Consider the following 22,541-nt stretch of genomic DNA (forward strand, 5'->3'; position numbering starts at 1 on the left):
GTAGCAAACACTCGGCAGTTGCGCCAACCGACAAAAATCTTGCCTTGACAAAGGTGGTCGCACATCGTGCATTGTGCAGGTGTGTGGTGGCAGCTACTGAGTCGGCCCCATAGAGAGCCGTACCTTTTGTGCGCCACGTGCAGCTTGGATAAGGCCTTATTCTCGTCAAAAAAATCCCCCAGGTCTGAGGTGGAATAAACCTCCTTGTTGCTTCTCTTGCTCTAGATGTAAAAAACTAGAGTAACAAGCAAAAAGTATGATAGGGACATGAATGGTCAGTAATGTTGAAGGAGGATGGTAATAGAAGTTTGAGGGACGCAGTGCATCCTTCATACAATATGCACTTGGACCAGTGTCTAGTTTATAAACCTGCCCTAAATACTGCACAACTTTAATTGATAAGTATGTGTAAGTACCGCCATTACAGTATATGTATAAGAATAAGAGGGTCTACAGTTTGTGTGAGGTGTTTTATTGCCTGAGTGGCTTCATTGGCATGCAATGTTGATCTGTTACCATTAGCAATGTTGATCAGTTACCCCATCATACAAACCTCGTGCTCATTTTCTTTCTCATGTAGAATTCCATCCTCATAATCCCTAATTATAGCTCTAGCTGTGAGTTTGTGGAGCATCTGTGTATATATAAAAAAAAATTGACACACAAAAATGAACTACATGATTTTATTGAAATATAAAAAATGCTTTAGTAAGGTTTTACAAGGCGAGTGCAATTATAATTCCACTACATTCTTCTGGTAATTCATTCCTTAATAAATTGTGTCCACATGCAAAATTTACTGACATGTCTGTTTACTGCTCGCATATTTAAGAGCTAAATGCAATGCATAATTTGCAGGTCTGTTACAGCACTGATCCATATTTAACTCTATGCCCAGGATATAGTTGAAAACGAGAGGTAACTCTCAATATATTACTTCCTGGTAAAATATTTTATAAATAAATATTGTGTTGTACAACAATTAGGATGCTGAAAAACAGTTCTGTTCCTCAATGTGGATCCACCATGGCACAACTTCTCAACACTGATCTAATTATGCATTTATCATGCATCTTTGCTGCTGACAATATATTCTACCTTGTTGTAGTAATAAAACGAAGAGAATAAATGACAACTATATGTTTAACTGCTGTGTGAATGTAACTGTCTAGGCCCCACCATGATCTAGAAGTGATATATTCGGTCTGGGGATTGTAATAGTGACATTAGACTTGGGCGTTTCCTGTAGCTGGGCAGGTTTTTACTGCATGTCTACCTTTATTTCCGAGTTATTTTCTGAGTTTCATAATGATGTCATTTAGTCAGTGACGTCTTCCTAACTATATTGCCCTACATCATGCCAGTAAATGAGGACGATCTAACACAAAGTGTAGCGAGGGGCTTCTTTTTGTGAGCACAAAACCTACCTTGGCATCTAGAGAGGTGAATAGCTCCGCTCTACTTGCACCAGTTCAAGAGCTGGTAGGACTTGTGAGTGACAATTAACATCTACTATTGCCTTAAGGAGATTTATAGTCGTGCTCTAAATCAATATTGTTTCTAACTATGGGCCCTTATTCTTTAAGGTGCAATAGTGCCGATACAGGCAGTCTCACACGGAAAGCTCCAATTAAGTATATATGGCTTTTTATGCGATAGCTCTGGATCTGCGCTAATGCGCTTTATAGAGTAAGGGCCAATGCATTAGTTTATCTTCCCTTCAAATGATGAATTAAATATGTATATCAGTTGTTTTATTATGGATTTGCACTGTGGGGTCTATTGTCATTATTCTGCATTTGCTATAAAATATTACACCCAAAACTTACTGTTCCTGTTGTCTTCTGTAATTCAGTAGTCGATACCATAGTATCCAGCTCCTGGTCATTGACTAAAGCAGTTAGTGCGGCCTATAAATGAAGATACAGCAATAATACATTTATGTGCCAGTAAATAATTGTGTTCTTTAATTAATCTCTGGGGGAGATTCACTAACCTACGATACAGACTATCGTACCGTGATCACACATAACTGCCAGTGTGATAACCAGGACTGGCGGTTAAGGATTCTCAACGGATTCAGACTCAATCTTATAAACTACAAAAGAGATCCACAACTAGTGCCAGATTAAGACTTCGCAAGGCCCTAAGCTATGATAAAAATCAGGTCCCTATAAAAAAAATATGAAACAAAATATTGTGCGCAGAGTAACTACCGTAAACTGTTTTGAGAACTCCTAACAATTGAGGGGTGGTGTGAGAGTCCATTCCTGGAACTTAAACAAAACAGGGGCTGTGGATATAAAGTTGAAGGAAAGAACTAACTAAACCATTGTTCTTCTGCAAAGTGTTGTTGAATCACGGTTGTCCGTGTTTTCTTTACATGACATAGATTGCTTTTAACGTACATTCAACTTTTGTTACTAAAGATTCCAACCACTATTGGTTTTATTTGAATTTATTTTTAGTGTGAATAGACCATTTGGATTTACGGGGACCGTCAAATATATTAAAGGTATTTGAAAAATAATTCTTAGTATTTGGAGGGCCCCTCAATTTGCGAGGCAGTAAACTGCAGCTTATTTATCTACGTAAATCCGCCACGGTTCACAATAATGTAATTTCCTCATTTCTCTTCCACGCTTATTGTCATATTGGTCCTAGAGAAGTGTGTGAGTTAATTGTACAGCAAGTTCTGATACATTTTAAAGGGCCACCAAGAGAGTTCTTTATAGTTGTAATGCGGTGTACAGGACTTTCCAAACCTCACAAGTCTCCTCTGCGCACAGTACACATGAAAAAGTGACCTGCAAAGTTTCTAAAGATTTGTGCATTTATATGAAGAACTCCGAACCTACAACAAATCTTACATCATATGACAGATCACAACACGTGAAAGTCATATACAAAAAAGCACAATGAATTGTAAGAGGCACGCAGAAAGATTCTCCGAGTGGAGATAATCTGAAGGGGGATTGTAACACCCCATTTTAGGCTTCAGGAAATGTTACAAAAATACCAGAAAACAGTGCAAAGTTTAAGGCTTTCCTCCTACAACAAAATACTGGTAACGTTATAGGACGGGGGCTCAACTCGAGACCTCAAGCCCCCCTCCCAACAGGGCAGGTCGTCAGGATATCCCAGCTTCAGCACTGGTGGCTCAATCAGAGGCTCAGTTGAAGACTGAATGAGCCACCTGTGCTGAAGCAGTGAATGATTGAGCCACCGGTACTGAAGCTGGGATACCCTATAAAACCTGACCTGTTGTGGGGCTCGAGTACTGGGGTTGAGCACCCCTGCTACAGAACATTATATGGTGCAACATGTAACCCTTTCTAACTGCTTTCATCTTCAAAAGACGGCAATAGTTTTCACATATTCCACACAGGAATATTACCAGGGAATATGAAGAAACAAAATCCCACGTTTGGGGAGGAGGCGCTCACTAAAAGCTTGTAAAATCTCCAAATCAGACTGTGACGTGTGATATCCATACCTGAGTACAATGAGGGACAAACCCATACACGAGAAGCCTTTCACTGGTGAATAAGGCCTGTATGTGTGCAGGGGCTTGAAATGGCTCGGAAGCATTTGCATTCAGTTGCTTCCATTTGACAGAAACAGCATTACAGCTGGGGGACTCCATTCTGGAGACCTGTGTGTCCACCTGTAAAAGTAAATACATGACGTCAGGCCGGCACTGCACCATAAGGTCTCAAAAGGTGATTTTTTTTTAAAGAGCCACATTAGTAACATAATTTCTAGGTGGGAAATGTAAATATCAAGTAAAGGTGCAGTGATCAATGCGATGCCAGTACTTCTAGTCAAATCTCACGACCGTATGTTAACTTTGATCTTTTTTGTTTAAACATTTTATCTCACTTTCTGTTGCCGCACTGATCACCGCATAATTACTAGTATGCAATACTGCAAGCTAGAATGGACGTTCTGTTTACCCCTTGTTACCAAGCAGTACCAAAGTGTCTCACGATGTCCTCACAGTAAGGTTATTAAAAGGTTAAGGAGTCAATATCCACACTTGTATTTTTAATAAAGGTCCATCTTAAGTACCAAAATATTGATATAAAATACATTTTCAAATGATATTTAAGCCAGCAGTTCCCCTGACTGATTTTGATGGGAAGCAGGTGGTCCCTGGAGCTGTAACGCATGAATTTCCGCTCTGGGGATCCCTGGTTCCCAAGTTACTTAACAGTAAAGGTTGCGCATTGCAGGTCCCCTCGAAGGAAAACACAATAGCGGTTTAAATCACCCATGTCACGCATGCCCATAGGTCCTTATTGGCCTTTGTGATGCGGGTGATTTCAATACCAGGAACTAACGGCCCTTAACCGGTAAGTATCTCAGGAACTAAGGGGTTCTTGAGCTGAAATTATGCGGCTCATCTCCAGGGACCCCCTGCTTCCAGTCCTGGTAAAACAAAGAGAAGCAAAAAATTGAGGGGGAGGAGGGGGGGGGGGGTGAAGGGTGGGGGTAGATGAGGAGGAGGGGGAGATGAAGGAAGGGGTGAAGAGGGGGAGTTGAAAAGGATGAGGAGGAGATGAGATGGAGAAGGGGAGGACTGCTGCTTTGAACAAAAATGGCCAGGTAATGCTATTGCTTAACGAGATTTATCAGAATTTGCACCTATAACTGTTCCTTTCTCTTTGCATCAAATAAATCTGCCATGTTTAGGTGATGTTAATCTCTGCTCCTAAGAAATCTGGGGTTAATGTAAGTGCTTCATGAAAATAAAAATGTAACTCTGTCTTTTTAAAGCATCTCGACACATATTCTCTAATATCTTTCTAGCAGGTCACAAACATGCCAGGTTTTGCGATGAACACAAGTGAAAACAAATTATACTGTACTCATTTTTTACTGTAAACTAGACTGCCAGCACATCAGCCTGGTGTCTTTGAAGCCTCTCTGCGATAATGTAAATTCAGTTTTGTCATCTGAATGAAAAATGTGTTGCTGACTCTAAGGCCTCGTCCATAGTGATGGCGACAACACCACGACGGCGTGCACGGTGCGAACAGGAGATGGCTCCTCTATGAGGCAGGCCATAGAGCGTGCGACTGGCGCACCGATTCTTGAGAAGACAAACAATTTTGTGTTGTCGCGCAATGGCCAGGTCACGTGCGCGGTTCAGCCAATGGGGGCGAAACGCCACGCCTCCACGCCACTGTGGATCACGCCATGCGCCCCCTCGAGCGCCTACTATATCCGAGGCCTAAAAAGGTACGCAAGTGCTGCAGTACTGAAGGTCTTTGTGCTACCTTTTTGGCCATTTATCTAACAGGGACTAGATAGGTGGCACTGCTCTTTTAATGGAACCACTTACACTCATATAATAATAGCACAAGTATTGTCTTGTATTTTTATAATACTGGAAAATGCTCTACCACAATTTGGCTGGTGTTACCTTGTCATTCCAACTTCTTTTAGATTTGGCTTCAAAATATTCAAAGGCCCCAGCACCATGTTGTGACAAACACCTCAGCATATGTCGATTTGCTGTAGCACTGAAAGCACATTCAGGTTTTATACAGGTTATAAAACGCCACCATTTTCCACTGCACATACTGTAACATATGAAAATCCCCTCCTCACCCAACACGTTAAAATGGAAAAATACAAGTTTAAGTATAGTTGTGAGCAATTACTTCGGTTCATTACAAACAACAACAACAAAAAATAGAAACATACAGTATAACAAACAAATCTCTATAAGTTAATGAACCTTTGGGGTTGGTCCATTGGCCACAGTTAAAGTGTAAGTAGGAATGTTCGTTTTTAATGTTTTATATGAACAAAAGTTGTTGCATTTTCTAATTTAAGTAACTTGTTTAGATGGATGGAAACAATGTTAAAAAACATGGTGTTGCCTGGATAGCCCTGTAAGCTTCCAGAATGTTTCTGGCAGTTTCTAGAACCTTTTTAGGTGAGATTCATATAAGGAGGCAGTTCAGGGGAGTTTTTGTTATTGTTGTGCGTGCAGAGAACTGGTATCATGGCAAATGGTGTAGCTGCACTCATGTTCCTGGATTTATACCAGCTCATCATGGGGACAAGTCTTAATATAGGACCATAGGATTTGTTCGAGAGGGCAGATGCATGAGCTTTCCCATTGCCAACCAGACCTTCTAGTGAATTGGGATTTTGTAACCTCCCATGCACTTATTACTGTTTTAACCCATGGCTAGCCTATATTTGACAACTACTCTGTGACAGAAAGGGGACTAGGGACCAGTATAATAAAGGTTTAGCCTGGTCCCTGTCCATCCTTCCCAGGGGCTCATCTGGCCACCAAACCCTGGAGCTACCCGGTTTAAATATACTATGTATCCCCTCTGTGCTTACCCTGTACTGTGATTATTTTATTCCTGTTGTGTAAATGTAATAAAGCATAAAATGTGTTTGATGTAACTATAAAACAGTCAGTCTGGACGTGCAGGGCTGAGACATCCCTTGTGCAGCCTGAATGTCCAGAGAAATTGTTTGCTGCTGGGACTGGAGGGGGAGGAGAGGTGCAGGAGACAAAGAATAAAATGACTAGGGGCAGAGATTGTGCCGAGGGGGGTGGGGGGGTGGAGGGGCATCTGTCTGAAAAACAGAGCAAATGGCTGCTTCCCCAGGCTGAGCCGTGCCAGCCCAGCAGGAGATATCCTGTCGGCTGGGGGAAGCCGCTGCAGAGTCCCTCTGGTAGGCACTGCCTATTTGCCAGTTTGTATTTACCTCCACAATCCTTGGACTCTCTCCACCCCTGCCCTTAGCCCTGAGTGTCCAATGCAGACGAGCCCTCGCCTCCTGATTTGCCCATGAGCAGCATCCGTGCTGTGATTAGTCACCAGCCCCTCTACCATGCTTTCCTATGGCAGTGGGGAAGCTAGATAAGGTGACCCGATTAGCGCTCCAGTGCAGATGGACTTAGTGCTATGCTCAGAGGTTTTGTTGGAGAAACCAGAAAACGAGGCTGGCGTCTTGCAAGCAGGAAATGTAAAAGTACTTTGCACTACAGGACTGTAACGGAGCTAGAGAAGCAGAGAGCAGGATTTTTTAGCTGCGGATTTGAACGTGCTCTGCCGTAAATTGCACCAGAGAGGTCTGGACAGTCCCTACACCTACGGAGTGTGGAAACAAAACCTGGGTAAGCCTTCAATGTGACGCTCTGCACCTTGCCAGCTAGGATTCCCCTGTATGCCCCTGTTTTATTGAGTATTGCTCCGATTTCTGTTTTTGTGTTATGCTTGCTAGCTACGGCTGGAATAATTATTCTTTATTGAACTGCTTTGTCCTGTCTGGTGCCTTGATTCCCTGGGTTAAGATCTGGTCTTCCGTGACTCTTTTTTCCACACCTTGTTTTGACTCCTGGATATATACAAAAGGCCAGTTTAATTTCACTAACTAAATCAACAATTATTTTCTCTAATGTTGAAGTAGATTGTGAAACTTGGCTGTCCGTGGCAACTGGATTGTTTATTGTTGCTGGAGAGATAAAATGGCCCTCGCTTGCCCTACCCTCAACATAGGGAATGGGAGAAGTCCTCTGCAGTATTCTGCAGCTCTCCGAGAGCCAGGATTGAGATCAGCCCTAGACAACATATATGGCATGACGTTCCCTGAACCTATGAACAACATAGGACCAAGGATCAACAACATACTGCAGTTCTTCATAAATGAAATTACTAGTAATGCACAGAGCTTTCATGTACATGTAACGGATTTTCTGACCTGGCCTGACCCACCCAATCTCACATTGGCCCCTGTGGTCTAACCAGTCCCCATTACATGGTTGTGTCTGGTGGTGCACCTGTTGGCAACAGGACTCCTGAGTCTCCCGCATCATGTTGTGTGGGGATTGCCAACCCAGACAGGCAGCTGAGGTAGTGTGCGTGAGTCCTACCTAGATCCAGTGCAGCGCCTCCACCTCATCAGGATCCCTGCGTCCGCTTGGGGATGGTCCTGGTGAGGAACTCCTCTGTGGTGCAGCCCTCGGTGTAATCACTCCACACTTACACACGAGGGTATGATTGAACAAGGTCATCTTTATTGTATGTGATGTGGGCCAGCTGCCCCTCACAGCGGTCATACTCAGCCGCTCATGACCATTTTGGTGCTTCCCCTTAAAAGGTATATCTTTCCAATTAGGGATTCCCTATCCCCGCAGGGATATCTTCCCTGTGCCAGGTCCCTGGTCACAGTCTAGGCTCTGCTAGCCAGATGTCTTTGCTTAATCCCTGGGCCACTCATTATAGCACTAGTGAGCCACCTCCTCCCAAGTCTCAACACAGACTTGCTCCATACTCCAACAACTAACTTTGGGCAGTGCTGTGCCTTATGTATCCTCAGGGGGCAGGCACAACTCTGACATCACTAACTGGGGACTCAGAGTATGTGGCCACTTCCATCCATACACAGGGCACCTCACCAGGGTATTAGGGCAAACCTCCATAATTACTGCTGGCATTCCTGCAACTTACCAGGCTTACTGCCAGCAGGGGAGAAAACTGAAAGCCATTTTACAGCATGGCTACATTCTCCCCCTGGTGAATCCCACCGGCCCGGCTGGGACCTAAATTTCAAGTACCTTTCTTCAGGAAGCACTGTAAAATGAAACACATAATTACTCATAACATTGGCAGATTCATGAAAAACATATTGCGCCAAGCACGCCCTAACCAGCAGCCACAAACTCGCGCAACAGCTGTCCTGGACCCCCTAATAATAGTGATGAGGGTCGGGTTTCTTAACTTCCCGACCCCCATGTCCAGGACTGTCACGCTATAATTACGTGGCAACCCCCTCTCAGGCCGATACACCACCTTATGTTTATAGACACTCCTGCCTATACTCCAAACCCGCATGGGGTGGTCTATCCTTTCTGTTTATACGTATGTTTACCCCCGCTTCAGCTTTACTATGGAACAATGAAACTGGTGCTGCAAAGGGCGTATAACTTAATACATAGTGGACAGACAGAGCCCCTGTAGATAGCACTCTGTTTCTGTATGAATTGGTGATTTATTTAAAATAACTTTATTAATTGACAATATCGTTAAAATATTGGGGTTTAAAACAATGATTAAATGATGCCAAGTGTGGCTAACTCTATGGATAGGTGTATCCAGAGGAGTATACAATGGTGTATTAATGCCCAGTGTTAGGGTAATTCACTGGCCCTAGTGTTCCTCATATGGAGAGAATGGGCTAGAGTTCTTGTAATGAAAGTAGCGGCTGTGTGGACCACAGATGTAGTGCCCCAGTATTGAAATACTAGTAGGTGCACTAGTTGATTGGACCTGTACTTAGCTGCTTTTGGGCTGCAGCTAATGGTACATTATAGACTTGTGTATACAGATCTAGGTCTATGTGCACCTATTATGAGTTTTTAACACCAGCATGTGTGGGTGGTGGTATTTAAATACAAGTGTGTGATACTTAACACGTGTACATCCCAAGTGTGTAATAACAGGGCTAGGATAGACACTAGTATTAGTTTTGCAATACTGGTAAGTTAGTGGCACTGCTGTAAATTCTGTATATGCATATACCTAATTAACAGCTGAGTACTGCTCCTTTTAGGGTATTAATATCGGTCTATTATGAAAGACCTTTCCCTAGTTGGTGTAGTGCTCTTCATATGTGGTAATGGTCTGGCACTCCAGAGGTTAATTGCTGGATTGGTTGCCGTTTTGCTCAATGTGTATACCCCTTTAAGCTAAATGCTGTGTTTGGGGATTAGCATTCAGGCTTCCTGCATTTATACTGTGATTTACTGCCAGATATTCTCTGTGCTTTACTGATGTGTGACTGCTAAGATCGTAGGATCTTGCAGCAGTCCATTACTGTGCACGGGCTGAGACACGCTGACTCTTTGAATCTCTCTGAGTCAGTGTACATGAACTTAGGCTCTGCTCGTGCACGTGGTCACGTGCTTGCCGACGCGCGCGTTTCGCGAGTGCTTTGTCAAGGCTAAGGTAATTAGAATACTGGGGCACTACATCTGTGGTCCACACAGCCGCTACTTTCATTACAAGAACTCTAGCCCATTCTCTCCATATGAGGAACACTAGGGCCAGTGAATTACCCTAACACTGGGCATTAATACACCATTGTATACTCCTCTGGATACACCTATCCATAGAGTTAGCCACACTTGGCATCATTTAATCATTGTTTTAAACCCCAATATTTTAACGATATTGTCAATTAATAAAGTTATTTTAAATAAATCACCAATTCATACAGAAACAGAGTGCTATCTACAGGGGCTCTGTCTGTCCACTATGTATTATGGTCTATCCTTTCCTCAGCTTTGCGGCCCACAATCGCGCCCCCTTTATTAATCATGTACTCTTCTATGGTCTCCCTCAACCATCTATCCCGGTTATCCTCAATTTATTGCATGAGGGGTTCTGGTACATAGGGGTACTCCAGGCCGTGGGAGTTCTTGTACTTAGCGGTCAGAGCCCTCTCGGCCCAACTGGACCGGATCAAATTGGTGTTCCTTGCCCTCCCTGGCAACACCCATGACAGGGGCTCGTCGGGGTCCACAGGATCGGTTAATATCTCGGGACCCATGGGCTCTATGTGGTTCTGGCAGATTTGGAACCATCTCTCTTGCATCTCCCTCTTTCTCTTTTCAGGTGTAAACTCTCCCTTAGCCCACTAGTAATCCACCACATCCTCCCGGACTAGGAGGAACCGAGTGCGGTCCATCCAGTCCACATAGCCCTCAAATAAGGGGGCCCACCACCGGGTCTTCCTAACCTTTTCTGGCCCTGACTCTAGGGAATCTCCTTCCTCTGCGTCCCCCCAGGAAGACACCTCAGATGTCCCCACCGATCGGGGCTTAGACCATCTCTGGCCCTTTGGCCTATCCTCTAAGGTCGCGCTAACTACACTAGGGCACCTGCTGGACATGGATGCCTCCCTTGAATAGCTTCCACCCACCAACCCATCATCAGACGTGAAGCCCGCCAGTCTCTCCCCAGTCCGTTCCTCCGAGGTTCCCTGGGACCCTCCCGACATTCCCAAACTGGATGAGGACCCACGGGAAAAGGTGACTGGGACGGGGGCTTTAACTAGGGTGTGGGGTTGGGCATACGGGCAAACGGTGGGTATCCGCGGGGTTCCGACCCGCTCTCTACCTCTATAGTGTTCGGGATCGCTGCGGATGCTCTCCGCTGGCTGGACATCATCACCTTCGACTCTCCTCACAGCCTGCCAACTCTTTCTTGGCACAGGTGATCGGGAAACACTGCACGACCGATGAAGTGGCGCTGTCATCACTCTGGTGGTTCCGCTACCTCCGCCGGAAATGACGTCATCGCCGAAACCGGAAACTCTGCCATCTTGAGCTGGACCCCCATGCGGGATCTCTTCTTCCAGGACGACGTCCGGAAGTTCCGCCTGGGCCTCTACCGCTGCTGCCGTCGGAGCCTGGTAGAAACAAGGGCTACTCTTACCGCTCCGTAGGGTAGGGGTGGCGACCGCCGTTTGGTCTCTCGGTCGGTATACTGACCGACCACTCTCTTCTCCTCGTGCTCAGCTGGAACGACCCGCTCCGATCCCCATTCTCCGGGATCCGTGCCTTCCCGCCACAGCGCACCGGGGAGCTCGGCTGACAGCATAGCCGTATTCCCCGCGGGTTCCACAGTCTGGATGGGCACAAACGTGGGAATAGGCCACAAGTACTGTGTACCACACTGCGGGCAGCGCGCCGCTGTCCTCACAGGGCCTCTGGGTAGCCTGCACTGCAGACAGAGACACACCACAGTCTCGGTGCCCGCCACCCGAATCACCAGTAAGCCTCCTGGTGCTGAGTAGGGCTGGGTAGATACCATGGCAGTCGCTTCTTGTGGACAGGCCATTGTCACAGTGGGAGACACAAGCATCAGTGGTCTGCTCAGTGAGCTGGCTCCGCGTGACTGACAAGCAGGGGTTGAGTTGCCAGCCACTCCTTTGGTTAGCTCCACCCTCATCTGACAAAGCTGGAAACCACCCCCATTTGTAGCAATTATGGGCGGGTCCCACAGCTTTATTGAATGTCCAGCAACTAAGGTTGTACCCTTCCCAGTCCTGGAGGGCGCGGCTCCAGTTTTCGCGCCACTATCCCAGACAGGGCGGGGTTTCTGCATTGGCACCAATCCCGGCCAATTTCTTGCAACATCCTTTCCTTTTCCTCGGGCAGTACTGTTTGCAGAGACTACTTTTTGCAACATCACCGCCGCCTCACCAGCTCCTTGCTCCGCGGGATTCGCGCCCATGAAGCTTAATTGGAGACCACTCCCCATGGTTGAGATTAGGGAAGGGTCCCACAAATTGATCGGGCAGCCCATTACTGGGGCTGAATTAGTCATTGTCCATGAAGGCGCGGCCGCAACTTTCGCGCCATACCCCCCATCAGGGCGGGGTTTTCCAGTTGACGCCACTCCTGGCCAACTCTCTGCAATTGTTGCATTTGCAAATTTCTCTGCACTCGACCCACGCGGTCTCCCAGGGAAGCGGGAGCCGCCATTTTGATTCGCACTGTCAGTCTCTTTGTATGTTGAGGTAGCGTTTAACTGTTTGTATGCCGATGGACAGCCATTTTCAGCAGGTTCCCCACACATCACTACAATGTCCTCCTCAGTACCCTCGGGGGTAGTGCCCTTAGACCCTAGACAGGACAAAAACAGAGCAGCCATAGCTTTGGCACCACTCCACAGCATGCTTGCAAAAGTTCCTTCTGCCGCTTGCTCTTCAGTGGAATGCACGCCACGTGCGCTCCCTCCATCAGCCTCCGTCCGCCATTTTGGACCTTCCGCACCGCGTGGATCCTCCATTCTTGCGGTCGCCATTTGGTTGCTGTACTTGCGATTATTGTACATGGGGCTCCTCTCTGCGGGGCAGCCACCACACCGGTACAATAAAGATTGCCTTGATGCACCACCTTGTGTACCTAATGTAGGCTGGACTCGTGTTTGCACTACCTCAAGCTAGGCTCACTCTATCTGTGTCTGCTGTATCTCCTTCCTCCCAGTCTGTGCTCCCTTCGGTAAGTGGTCTGGAATGGGCTAGAGTACTCTGGCTCTTCCATGCAGTACTTGGGCGTCTACCTCTCTTGGTCAGCCTAGCGCAGACCCTCTCCAGGATTCCTGACCACGTTAACAGGCTATCACTTTAGGCATCCTACCAACCAGCACTACCTCAAGGTGACTAGAACAGCTATAGCCCGGCTCCAAACCCACTAACTCCTTTCAGGCCCCTAGGTCGTCCCTGCGAGCTGACAATACTCCATCAGCCCCCTGACTACCCCTAGGCTCCGTCCCAACACAGCACAAAGTGGCAGCAGACACTCTCCCTGTTTCCAAGTGTGCCTAGCAAAAGCCTGTCCTGTTGACAGGTCTACATATCTCGGCAGCGCCTCCAAATGTAACGGATTTTCTGACCTGGCCTGACCCACCCACTCTCACATTGGCCCCTGTGGTCTAACCAGTCCCCATTACATGGTTGTGTCTGGTGGTGCACCTGTTGGCAACAGGACTCCTGAGTCTCCCGCATCATGTTGTGTGGGGATTGCCAACCCAGACAGGCAGCAGAGGTAGTATGCGTGAGTCCTACCTAGATCCAGTGCAGCGCCTCCACCTCATCAGGACCCCTGCGTCCGCTTGGGGATGGTCCTGGTGAGGAACTCCTCTGTGGTGCAGCCCTCGGTGTAATCACTCCACACTTACACACGAGGGTATGATTGAACAAGGTCATCTTTATTGTATGCGATGTGGGCCAGCTGCCCCTCAAAGCGGTCATACTCAGCCGCTCATGACCATTTTGGTGCTTCCCTTTAAAAGGTATATCTTTCCAATTAGGGATTCCCTATCCCCGCAGGGATATCTTCCCTGTGCCAGGACCCTGGTCACAGTCTAGGCTCTGCTAGCCAGATGTCTTTGCTTAATCCCTGGGCCACTAATTATAGCACTAGTGAGCCATCTCCTCCCAAGTCTCAACACAGACTTGCTCCATACTCCAACAACTAACTTTGGGCAGTGCTGTGCCTTATGTATCCTCAGGGGGCAGGCACAACTCTGACATCACTAACTGTGGACTCAGAGTATGTGGCCACTCCCATCCATACACAGGGCACCTCACCAGGGTATGAGGGCAAACCTCCATAATTACTGCTGGCATTCCTGCAACTTACCAGGCTTACTGCCAGCAGGGGAGAAAACTGAAAGCCATTTTACAGCATGGCTACATATACATGAAAAAACCTGTGACATTTTGAAAGCTCGGTACACTATACCTTCATCTATGAAGAATGGTCTTTCTGGTCCATTAAAAGGGATCACAATCTATGACAATTCTACGCTTCTCAAGCAAAAGTATGGCTCATAGAATTGTGAACCCTATCTAATGTTGTATATAGAGATGTTTTATCATGAGGTCGTGAATCATGGAAAATGTGACCCTTTTCAGTCATTTTGCAAGAATTTCTCCAAGTCTCTGGAAGAGGAGAAACACAGAGGGGTAGGAGGGGGGGTTTAATATAGTAGCTATTATATATGGGGATAGGACAGGTAAATAAGAAAACACACCATTATATATATATATATATATATATATATATGTGTTTTTATTATTGTAGTGATAGTTCGTAGCTCGTTATTAGTTATTTCTTGGTACACAAGAGTTGACCCTATCTCCTAACTCTAATTCTGTTGGCCTCTCTCCTGGTTTGTGTTGATGTGCTTCAGTGGAACACTGGAATGTGAAAACAGAAAAGATAAGGCAGTGTTCAAACATGGAAGGCTAGTTACTCAAGCTGGGATCAGTATTATATTTAGGTTCAATCTAAGAGATACTGTGTGGACACATGGTACAACAACAGACAAATTATTTTGGAACAGGAAAAATCCAATTTTGATCAAAGGTGCCAGGAGTTACCTCTAACAAACCCATGAAAATATTAATATTGATTAGGGTGTATGGCTTATATCCATGACTAATATGACGAGAATCACATAGTAATGATTAGTGTGCAGGTTTGATTGCTTCAATACATTTCTTTGCATGAGTCTTTGCATCCTGCTGTAATCACTGTACTTCTGGTAGTATACAAATAGAGTTCTAAACTGAGAAAGATCCTACGTGGATTTTTTTTTAATTGCTACATTTTTAATCCCATTACAGTGGACTGACTCTTTCCATCAAACCCCTAGGGGACAGGGTGTGTCGGCATCTAGATTGGCAATTGATTTATTATTGCTAATAGGCAAGCATATTCCTCTGACAATATGTAACCCCCAAAATACACTTCTTTACAATGTGGAGAGAATCCATTGAACACACCCGAGATACCTGGGAAATATGCCAATTTGAATATGCAAATTATATTCTAATGATTAAAATCAGAATAATTGCCATGTATACCAGGTGTGTACATAGTTATGTCTCGACGTGTTGTATAGAGGAGTATTTTCAGAGGTATACAAGTGAATGAGCACTATACTAAATAGGATTCTCTCTAACAAAGATTTATCAAACAGCTTGCAAACTCTGATTTATTTATTTATAAAATATTTTACCAGGAAGTAATACATTGAGAGTTACCTCTCATTTTCAAGTATGTCCTGGGCACAGAGTTAAGACAAATAATACATGGTTACAAATACAGTTACATAAATGAACAGGGTATACATTATATACAAGACATTGCATGCACATTTAAAGAAAATATATGTTATGGGCGTATGTAACAGTTACAGACCAGATTAAAATGTGAGACAGCCTTAGATTTAAAAGAACTTAAACTGGTGGTGGATGTGAGAGTCTCTGGTAGGTTGTTTCAGTTTTGGGGTGCACGGTAAGAAAAGGAGGAACGGCCGGATACTTTGTTGAGCCTTGGGACCATGAACAGTCTTTTGGAGTCAGATCTCAGATGATAGGTGTTGCATGTGGTAGGGGTGAGGAGCTTGTTCAGGTAGCTGGGTAGCTTGCCCATAAAGAATTTAAAGGCAAGACAGGAAAGGTGAACTTTGCGCCTAGACTCTAGTGATAACCAATCTAGTTCTTTGAGCATTTCGCAGTGATGTGTGTTGTAGTTGCATTGGAGAACAAAACGACAAATTGAATTGTAGAGGGTGTCAAGTTTGCTAAGGTGGGTTTGAGGTGCCGTGCCATATACTATGTCTCCATAGTCAATAATTGGCATTAGCATCTGCTGTGCGATACGCTTTCTGACCAGGAGACTTAGGGAGGATTTGTTACTGTAAAGTACCCCTAGTTTGGCATAGGTCTTGGTTGTCAGGGTATCAATGTGCATCCCGAATGTTAAGTGGGAGTCAAACCATAAGCCCAGGTATTTAAAACTGGTAACCGGAGTTAGGGTGGTGTTAGTGTTGGTTCTAATATGGAGCTCAGTCGCTGGAAGCTTTAAGAATTTAGTGTTGGTCCCAAATACCATTGTTACAGTCTTGTCAGTGTTTAAAAACAGTTTGTTTTGGGAAATCCAGTTTTCGAGTCTGAAAAAGTCAGACTGAAGTATGTGTTGAAGGTCAGAGAGGCTATGGCTGTGTGCATATAGGATTGTGTCATCTGCATACATGTGTAATGAGGCTTCCTTACAAGCTGTGGGAAGATCATTAATGAACACTGAGAAGAGTAGGGGCCCCAGAACAGAGCATTGCGGGACACCACAGGTGATATCCAGGGGGTTGGAGTTAGAGCCTGAGATGGACACATGTTGGGATCTTCCCGATAGGTAGGACTGAAACCAGTTTAAAGCATGCTTCCCTATTCCAGAGCTCTGGAGTTTGTTAAGCAGGATAGCATGATCAACTGTATCAAAAGCCTTTGCAAAATCTAGGAATACTGCCATGATTGGTTGGCAAAACTGAATAGATGGTGAAAATATGTGATTTCTATCAATCTTTAGTTTTAGTAATCAAAGTTTGGCAAAACGAATTTGGGAAGAAAGACTAGCAAAATCTTGACTACATTTTGGATAGTTTTGCACATTTCTAATTGTAGATTATTATTGTTAATGTGTAAAGCGCCAACATATTCCGCAGCACCATACATTGGTATAATAATAGATTAGTGTATAGTTAACAACTATAACTGTCTAATTGGCCATTTATATGCTTTTTCTTGTATTTTATATTTTCAATCTGGTGAATGTTTTTAAATGTTGCATTGATCGATTGTGCAGCTTTAGTGTTGTCAGGGTCTCCTAGACATCCTGCCTAGCCATAGTTCCTTTCCGTGTCTACTGAGTGTGCTGCTGCTTTCTGTCTGCTCTGGGGTTCCTCTGTCTGTCTGTCTTCTTGTTGCTCCTATCTCAGTCCTTATAGGTTCTGCTTCCTGTTAGTACCTTGCCTTTGTTTTGAGTCAGACTCCTTGCCTATGCCCGTACCGCAGCTTCTGTTCCTGTACGTGTTCTGTTCCGTGTTGGAGTTCTTTTCCATTAAAGGTCCTTGCTGGTAATCTGGCTTGCCCCTGATTGTTCCCTCCTCCCTGGTCTCAGTCCCTGCTCCCCTGCACGGTTCCTGCTCCTGTCTTCCTGTTGCTGAACCTCTGCGTGTGCCACGACGATACTGCTTGCTGCCTGCCACCGACCCGTGCTTGCCCATGACGATCTGGCTTGCTGCTTACCACCGACCTCAGCCCGTTACCCCAACAATCTTTGCCCGCTCCCGCTGTTCCAGCTACCGAGGTCCTACCCACCACAGGAGTCTCCTGTGACAAGTGTCCTCTTAATTCACAAATTGGTTTGTGAGAAATAACACAGTATGAATTTGTAGAACAATTATCAAAGCTATTAAAGCTCCCAAATCGGATTATCATGTTATTTTGTAGAATTACTATCTCACAGACAATATCTTACTAATAACAGTAGGTGTAACTGCAGCGAGAGACTATTAGTGCTCACCCAACACCAGAGGTGAATAACCTGATCCGCCCAGCATTTCTTTTCAGGATCTGGAAGATAGGGCCCTCATTTTGGATGTGTCCGTCAGATATAAGGAGGATGTTTCGTACTCCTGTGGAGGGGGCGAGCAAACTCAAGGAGTGCAGAGGCTTCCAGAACTCTGTGCTTCCCATGTTCGGTTTGGCCAACTACAGGAGAACAACACAACCAAACATGCACATGAGCCCATACACAAGCAGAAAGGAAAGAGTTTGAAGCACATCACTGTGCTCAAGTTAAAGGGGAGACAATAAAGAACCAAGGTATATGCACTACCAACAATAGTCTGCTGAAAATGTAATATTCATTAAACAGTCTTACTTTAATAAACTCCTCCAACTGCGATAATTTATCAGTTTGGAATTTTGGATATAGGTCAAATTCTTTATAACCTGCAAGAAACAAAAAAAATATAACATTTGAGACTTTTTTTTATGAAATGACCTCTAACTTTTTTTTTACTTCAGATAGTGTTTTGGTGATACATGCCAAACCCCCCTCTTTTGGCATTAGAGTTATGCCGGGCAAGTTGTGATGCAGTCACACATCTCCTGCTCCGTTGCTTGACAAGGAATTAGATGCAAGTGGGCAGTGTTGTAATGCTCCCAGATAAGGATGACTGCAACCTTATATACCCATTGCTCAATTTTTATTCCTTACACCACATCTACCAGTGGTTGGACTGCCCTGGCCAGAGATCATTCGCATATTTGATTACTTATCAAAATATGACCAAGCAAGTGAAAGAGAAACAGGTCTAAGGATTGGACTATTCTGAAGAACTGAATTAGTGGTACTATTTTTCAATAGGCAACGAGGAGGTCTATTACTATAAAGGGTTAAGAGATAATAGCCAAGGTCTAATATGTATCTTGATCCTCTCGAAATGACTTACTTGTACCAAAGTTGACGAGGTTTAGCTTGTGCGTTAAATAAAGTGAGCGTATTGCAAGTAGAGCAATCTGCTTAGCATTTTGGAAAGCGGAGTCCATAGAATTTGAACAATCAAGACAGATGGTTATATCTTTGGATTCTATTGTGCTCTCAAAATTTGGCTGAAATACCAGCAAGCATGCCTACAGAAAAAAGAGCAACAATTTAGTGATTAGTACAAAGATGAAATAATGAGATAAAAAATACTTTTTTTTGAGGTGTATTTAACAGTAGTGGTACTGTGATGGAATGTAAAATTCTGTAACGGAAGAATTATTTCAGCATTTGGTGCTTTCCAACAAGCCTGAGACAGACAGAGAGCAGATGGTAAAACAAGAAAGGAAAGATCATTGGACCATGGAAAAACATACCAACAACAAAGTCCTTGCAGACTGAAAGTTTGTTGGTGTGACCATAATTGTCCATTCCCAAAAAAATCTTTACCTCTAAAGCCTCGCATATAGTCCCGGCGATGGCGACGCGACGTTGCGTCAAAACAAATGTATTGAATCCATTGTAAGTGCACTTATGGTAGGAGCGACGCGACGGAGCGACGGCTTCGTCGCGATCACTGGAAGTCAATTCAATTAGATTTTTACAGCGATCGCAGCGTAACGCCAGCATCGCCAGGACTATAAGCACGGCCTATGAGTCCTGGTAGTTGTTTCCGTACATAGCAATAACATCTTACAATGTGTGGCATTTCTTTATCATTTCCCTACCCTCTAGCACATAAGAATGTTTGTCACTTTCCAAGACAAAATCTCTCTCAGTACTTAAGATAACGATTTTGAAAAGGACAAAACTTAAGAACTATTATTTATTTAGAAGATGCAAACATACTGTATTATTCAGCACAGTAAAATGGGGAACAAGCAACAACATAACACACACAAAACCAAGGTTCTATATTCATTACTTCAGCTTGGTGTGCTGCCCAACGCTCTTCATTTTTAGCTACTACTACTCTGTATCTTAATGCCAAATGGGAACAGGCCTAATATAGTGAGAGTATAAGTTGAGTACCTTAGGATCTTTATGTTTGTATAGAGAGCAAAGTATCCATATTTGCTGATGACACTTAATTCTGTAAGGTAGTAAAATCAGAGCAAGATGTAGTTTCTACCTGGAAGGACTTGGATAAACTGAAAGCTCGTATAGGTAAATGGCAGAGGAGGTTTAATACAGATAAATGTAAGGATATGCATTTGGGAAACAAGAATAAACTGGCCACTTACAAATTAAATGGGGCAAAATTAGGTCAATCCTTGATGGAGTAGGAGTGCTTGTATACATCAGCCGTAGCAATAGTGCCCAGTGTCAGGCAGTAGCGACAAAGGTAAACAAGATCTTATCTTGCATTATACAGGGTGGAAATGGAAGGGAAGATGGCATCCTTTTGTATGAAGCATTAGTAAGACCACACCTTGAATATGGAGTACAGTTTTGGTCACCACTCCATACAAAAAGACATTGCGGAACTAGAAAAGTACAGAGAAGAGCTAAAGGGAATGGAAACTCTCATTTATGAGGAGATGCTAGCTAAATTAGATTTATTTACATTAGAAAAGAGGCGTCTAAGAGGGGATATGATAACTATATATAAATATATTCAAGGACAAAACAAGGAGCTTTCAATAGGAATATTCATCCCAAGGACAGTACAAATGACACAGGGTCATATCTTAAAGTAATAAAAATAAAAATATGAGCCACTGCACTCAATACAAACATGTATATTATCTTAGAACAGACAAATACAACAGATGGAAAGTCAGAGAACCAACATATTAGCCCAATACAATAGGTGTCCTGTTTAACAAACCGACCACTTTTTTCATGTTTCTCAACTAAAGTTCCCCCTTATTAGATGTGAAGACTTCGTTTTCTGAGACCGACTCATTTTCTTACAAAATGTGCATAATTAATGGGATTGACAAGTCAAAACGAAATCCCTTCCACAAATACACACCGCGCCGGGTTTAAACATGCCAGAACTGGTTAATGAATATGGCAAGAATAGCGAACCACAGAAGCTAGTAGAAAAATAATGTCATGAAAGCTACAGGGGATGGCCAAATAAGATGGAAAAACCATGGCACACAGAAGAACAAACCAGAAGAGAACAGGGTTGTCGACATCACAATGACAGCCTCTTACACCATAGTGAATTTTTACACCACGTCTTTGCACCTGACCGCTGATTAGCCTGGAACCCTACAATTTCTACAAATAATAACTCCGGTTAATAACAGTTGATTGAAACTTTCTGGAGGATACAGTACAATAAATCTCCTGCAAACATCTCCTTCCATAAAACATGCAGAACAGTAAACATTTTGAGCTAACGTTGAGTTACCTCGCTGTTTTGATTTGGGTGCTTTTCAACCCACATTCTTGGAAGGTAGACATCTTCCATTAAGATTTCCAGACAAAAACCGCTGTCATCTAAAGAACTGTCCTTGTCTGTTTGGATTACAGCTTTGCAATCAGTTTTCTACAGGGAAATAAAACGAAAAGTCCACAAATAAAGATCCATCCCTCAGGCGACAATATGTTTATAATCTAAAAATGGATTTATAAACAGTTCAACCACGGTAATTTGGAAGTTATTGTTTTCTTTCCTTAATAAAGTGATATTCAAACTAGCATCTAATAAAGCAGTATGTGTATATATCCCTCCCCTTTGGTTATTCCAATGTCAGTAAGGCATTTAGGTCTGTACAGCTATTAAATATTATTTGGATAGAAGGTTATGCATGGTTCATTGCTTCCACTTCATTGCAACCCCAAAAATAAGTCTGCACCACGGAGGATCTCGTTCTTCTTTTAAAATGAACACTTCAAATGTCTGAAAGCTGTAACGTGTTTCACATCTTAATCAAAACCAGTATATCAGTGTTTGCAAATCCCAAACCATGCTGCATTCTGGAGGACAGGCTCTTAAACCTGAGCAGTTGCTTTAATAATTTTGCTAGCTAATCCAACAATGAAGATACTGCATATAATCCAATGTACTGTAGTGGTTCTCAAGCCCCAGGTTACAGGACTAGGGACCTTATTTTATATACACTAAAGTGGCCTTTCGGGTCCTTTTCGCCCGAAAAGCCTCATTGACATCAATGGGCCACTTTGGCGCTTACAGAATTACCACCTAGGGGCCTTATTCTATCCAGTGCGATAGCGCCAATCTGGCGCTACTGCATAAAAATCCCCATTTAAGGCAATGGTCCTTTGCATATGGTAGTGCCAAATCAGCGCTATCGCACTTTATAAAATAAGGTAATACTGTAAGTTATGTATTTGAACACAAATCTGTGCATCTAATTCACATATGAATAGGATATTAGTTACAGTAGTTTACCCAAAAAACTGGTCTGGCTCGGTGCTCTGAGGAGACTATTGGGAACCATGTCTCTTTATGATGTTCTATTAATTCAATATTGTACACTAAGATAGAAATAATCACAAAATATCATATTAAACACTCAAGCTACTCACTTTCATTTTAATGGTGTGTGTGTAACTGGTTATAGATTCAATTTTGTAGGGCATCTCAATGGACATGTCTAGACAGAAACCACTGAAGAAGACAAAAGGAAATAAATTCAATGGTAAAAATATGAAAAAACGGCAATAATATAGTGATCTG

General features: G+C 43.8%; 1 protein-coding gene across 2 annotated transcripts in view; it reads right to left on the minus strand.

Annotated features, from left to right (window-relative positions):
• Nucleotides 1-22,541, minus strand: part of PARP4 (poly(ADP-ribose) polymerase family member 4) — a 154,234-nt gene that overhangs the window by 65,302 nt on the left and 66,391 nt on the right. For both annotated transcript variants that reach the window (XM_075592310.1, XM_075592309.1), the window contains exons 20-28: nucleotides 22,391-22,472; nucleotides 21,249-21,386; nucleotides 18,852-19,032; nucleotides 18,278-18,348; nucleotides 17,918-18,105; nucleotides 5,429-5,528; nucleotides 3,497-3,667; nucleotides 1,830-1,910; nucleotides 554-634 (exon numbers count right to left, since the gene is read on the minus strand). In XM_075592310.1, coding sequence (XP_075448425.1) covers nucleotides 554-634; nucleotides 1,830-1,910; nucleotides 3,497-3,667; nucleotides 5,429-5,528; nucleotides 17,918-18,105; nucleotides 18,278-18,348; nucleotides 18,852-19,032; nucleotides 21,249-21,386; nucleotides 22,391-22,472 — 1,093 coding nt within the window. The remainder of the gene's footprint in view (nucleotides 1-553; nucleotides 635-1,829; nucleotides 1,911-3,496; nucleotides 3,668-5,428; nucleotides 5,529-17,917; nucleotides 18,106-18,277; nucleotides 18,349-18,851; nucleotides 19,033-21,248; nucleotides 21,387-22,390; nucleotides 22,473-22,541) is intronic.

This window comes from Ascaphus truei, chromosome 3 (genome assembly GCF_040206685.1).
Source record: "Ascaphus truei isolate aAscTru1 chromosome 3, aAscTru1.hap1, whole genome shotgun sequence".
Taxonomy (NCBI): Eukaryota; Metazoa; Chordata; class Amphibia; order Anura; family Ascaphidae; genus Ascaphus; species Ascaphus truei.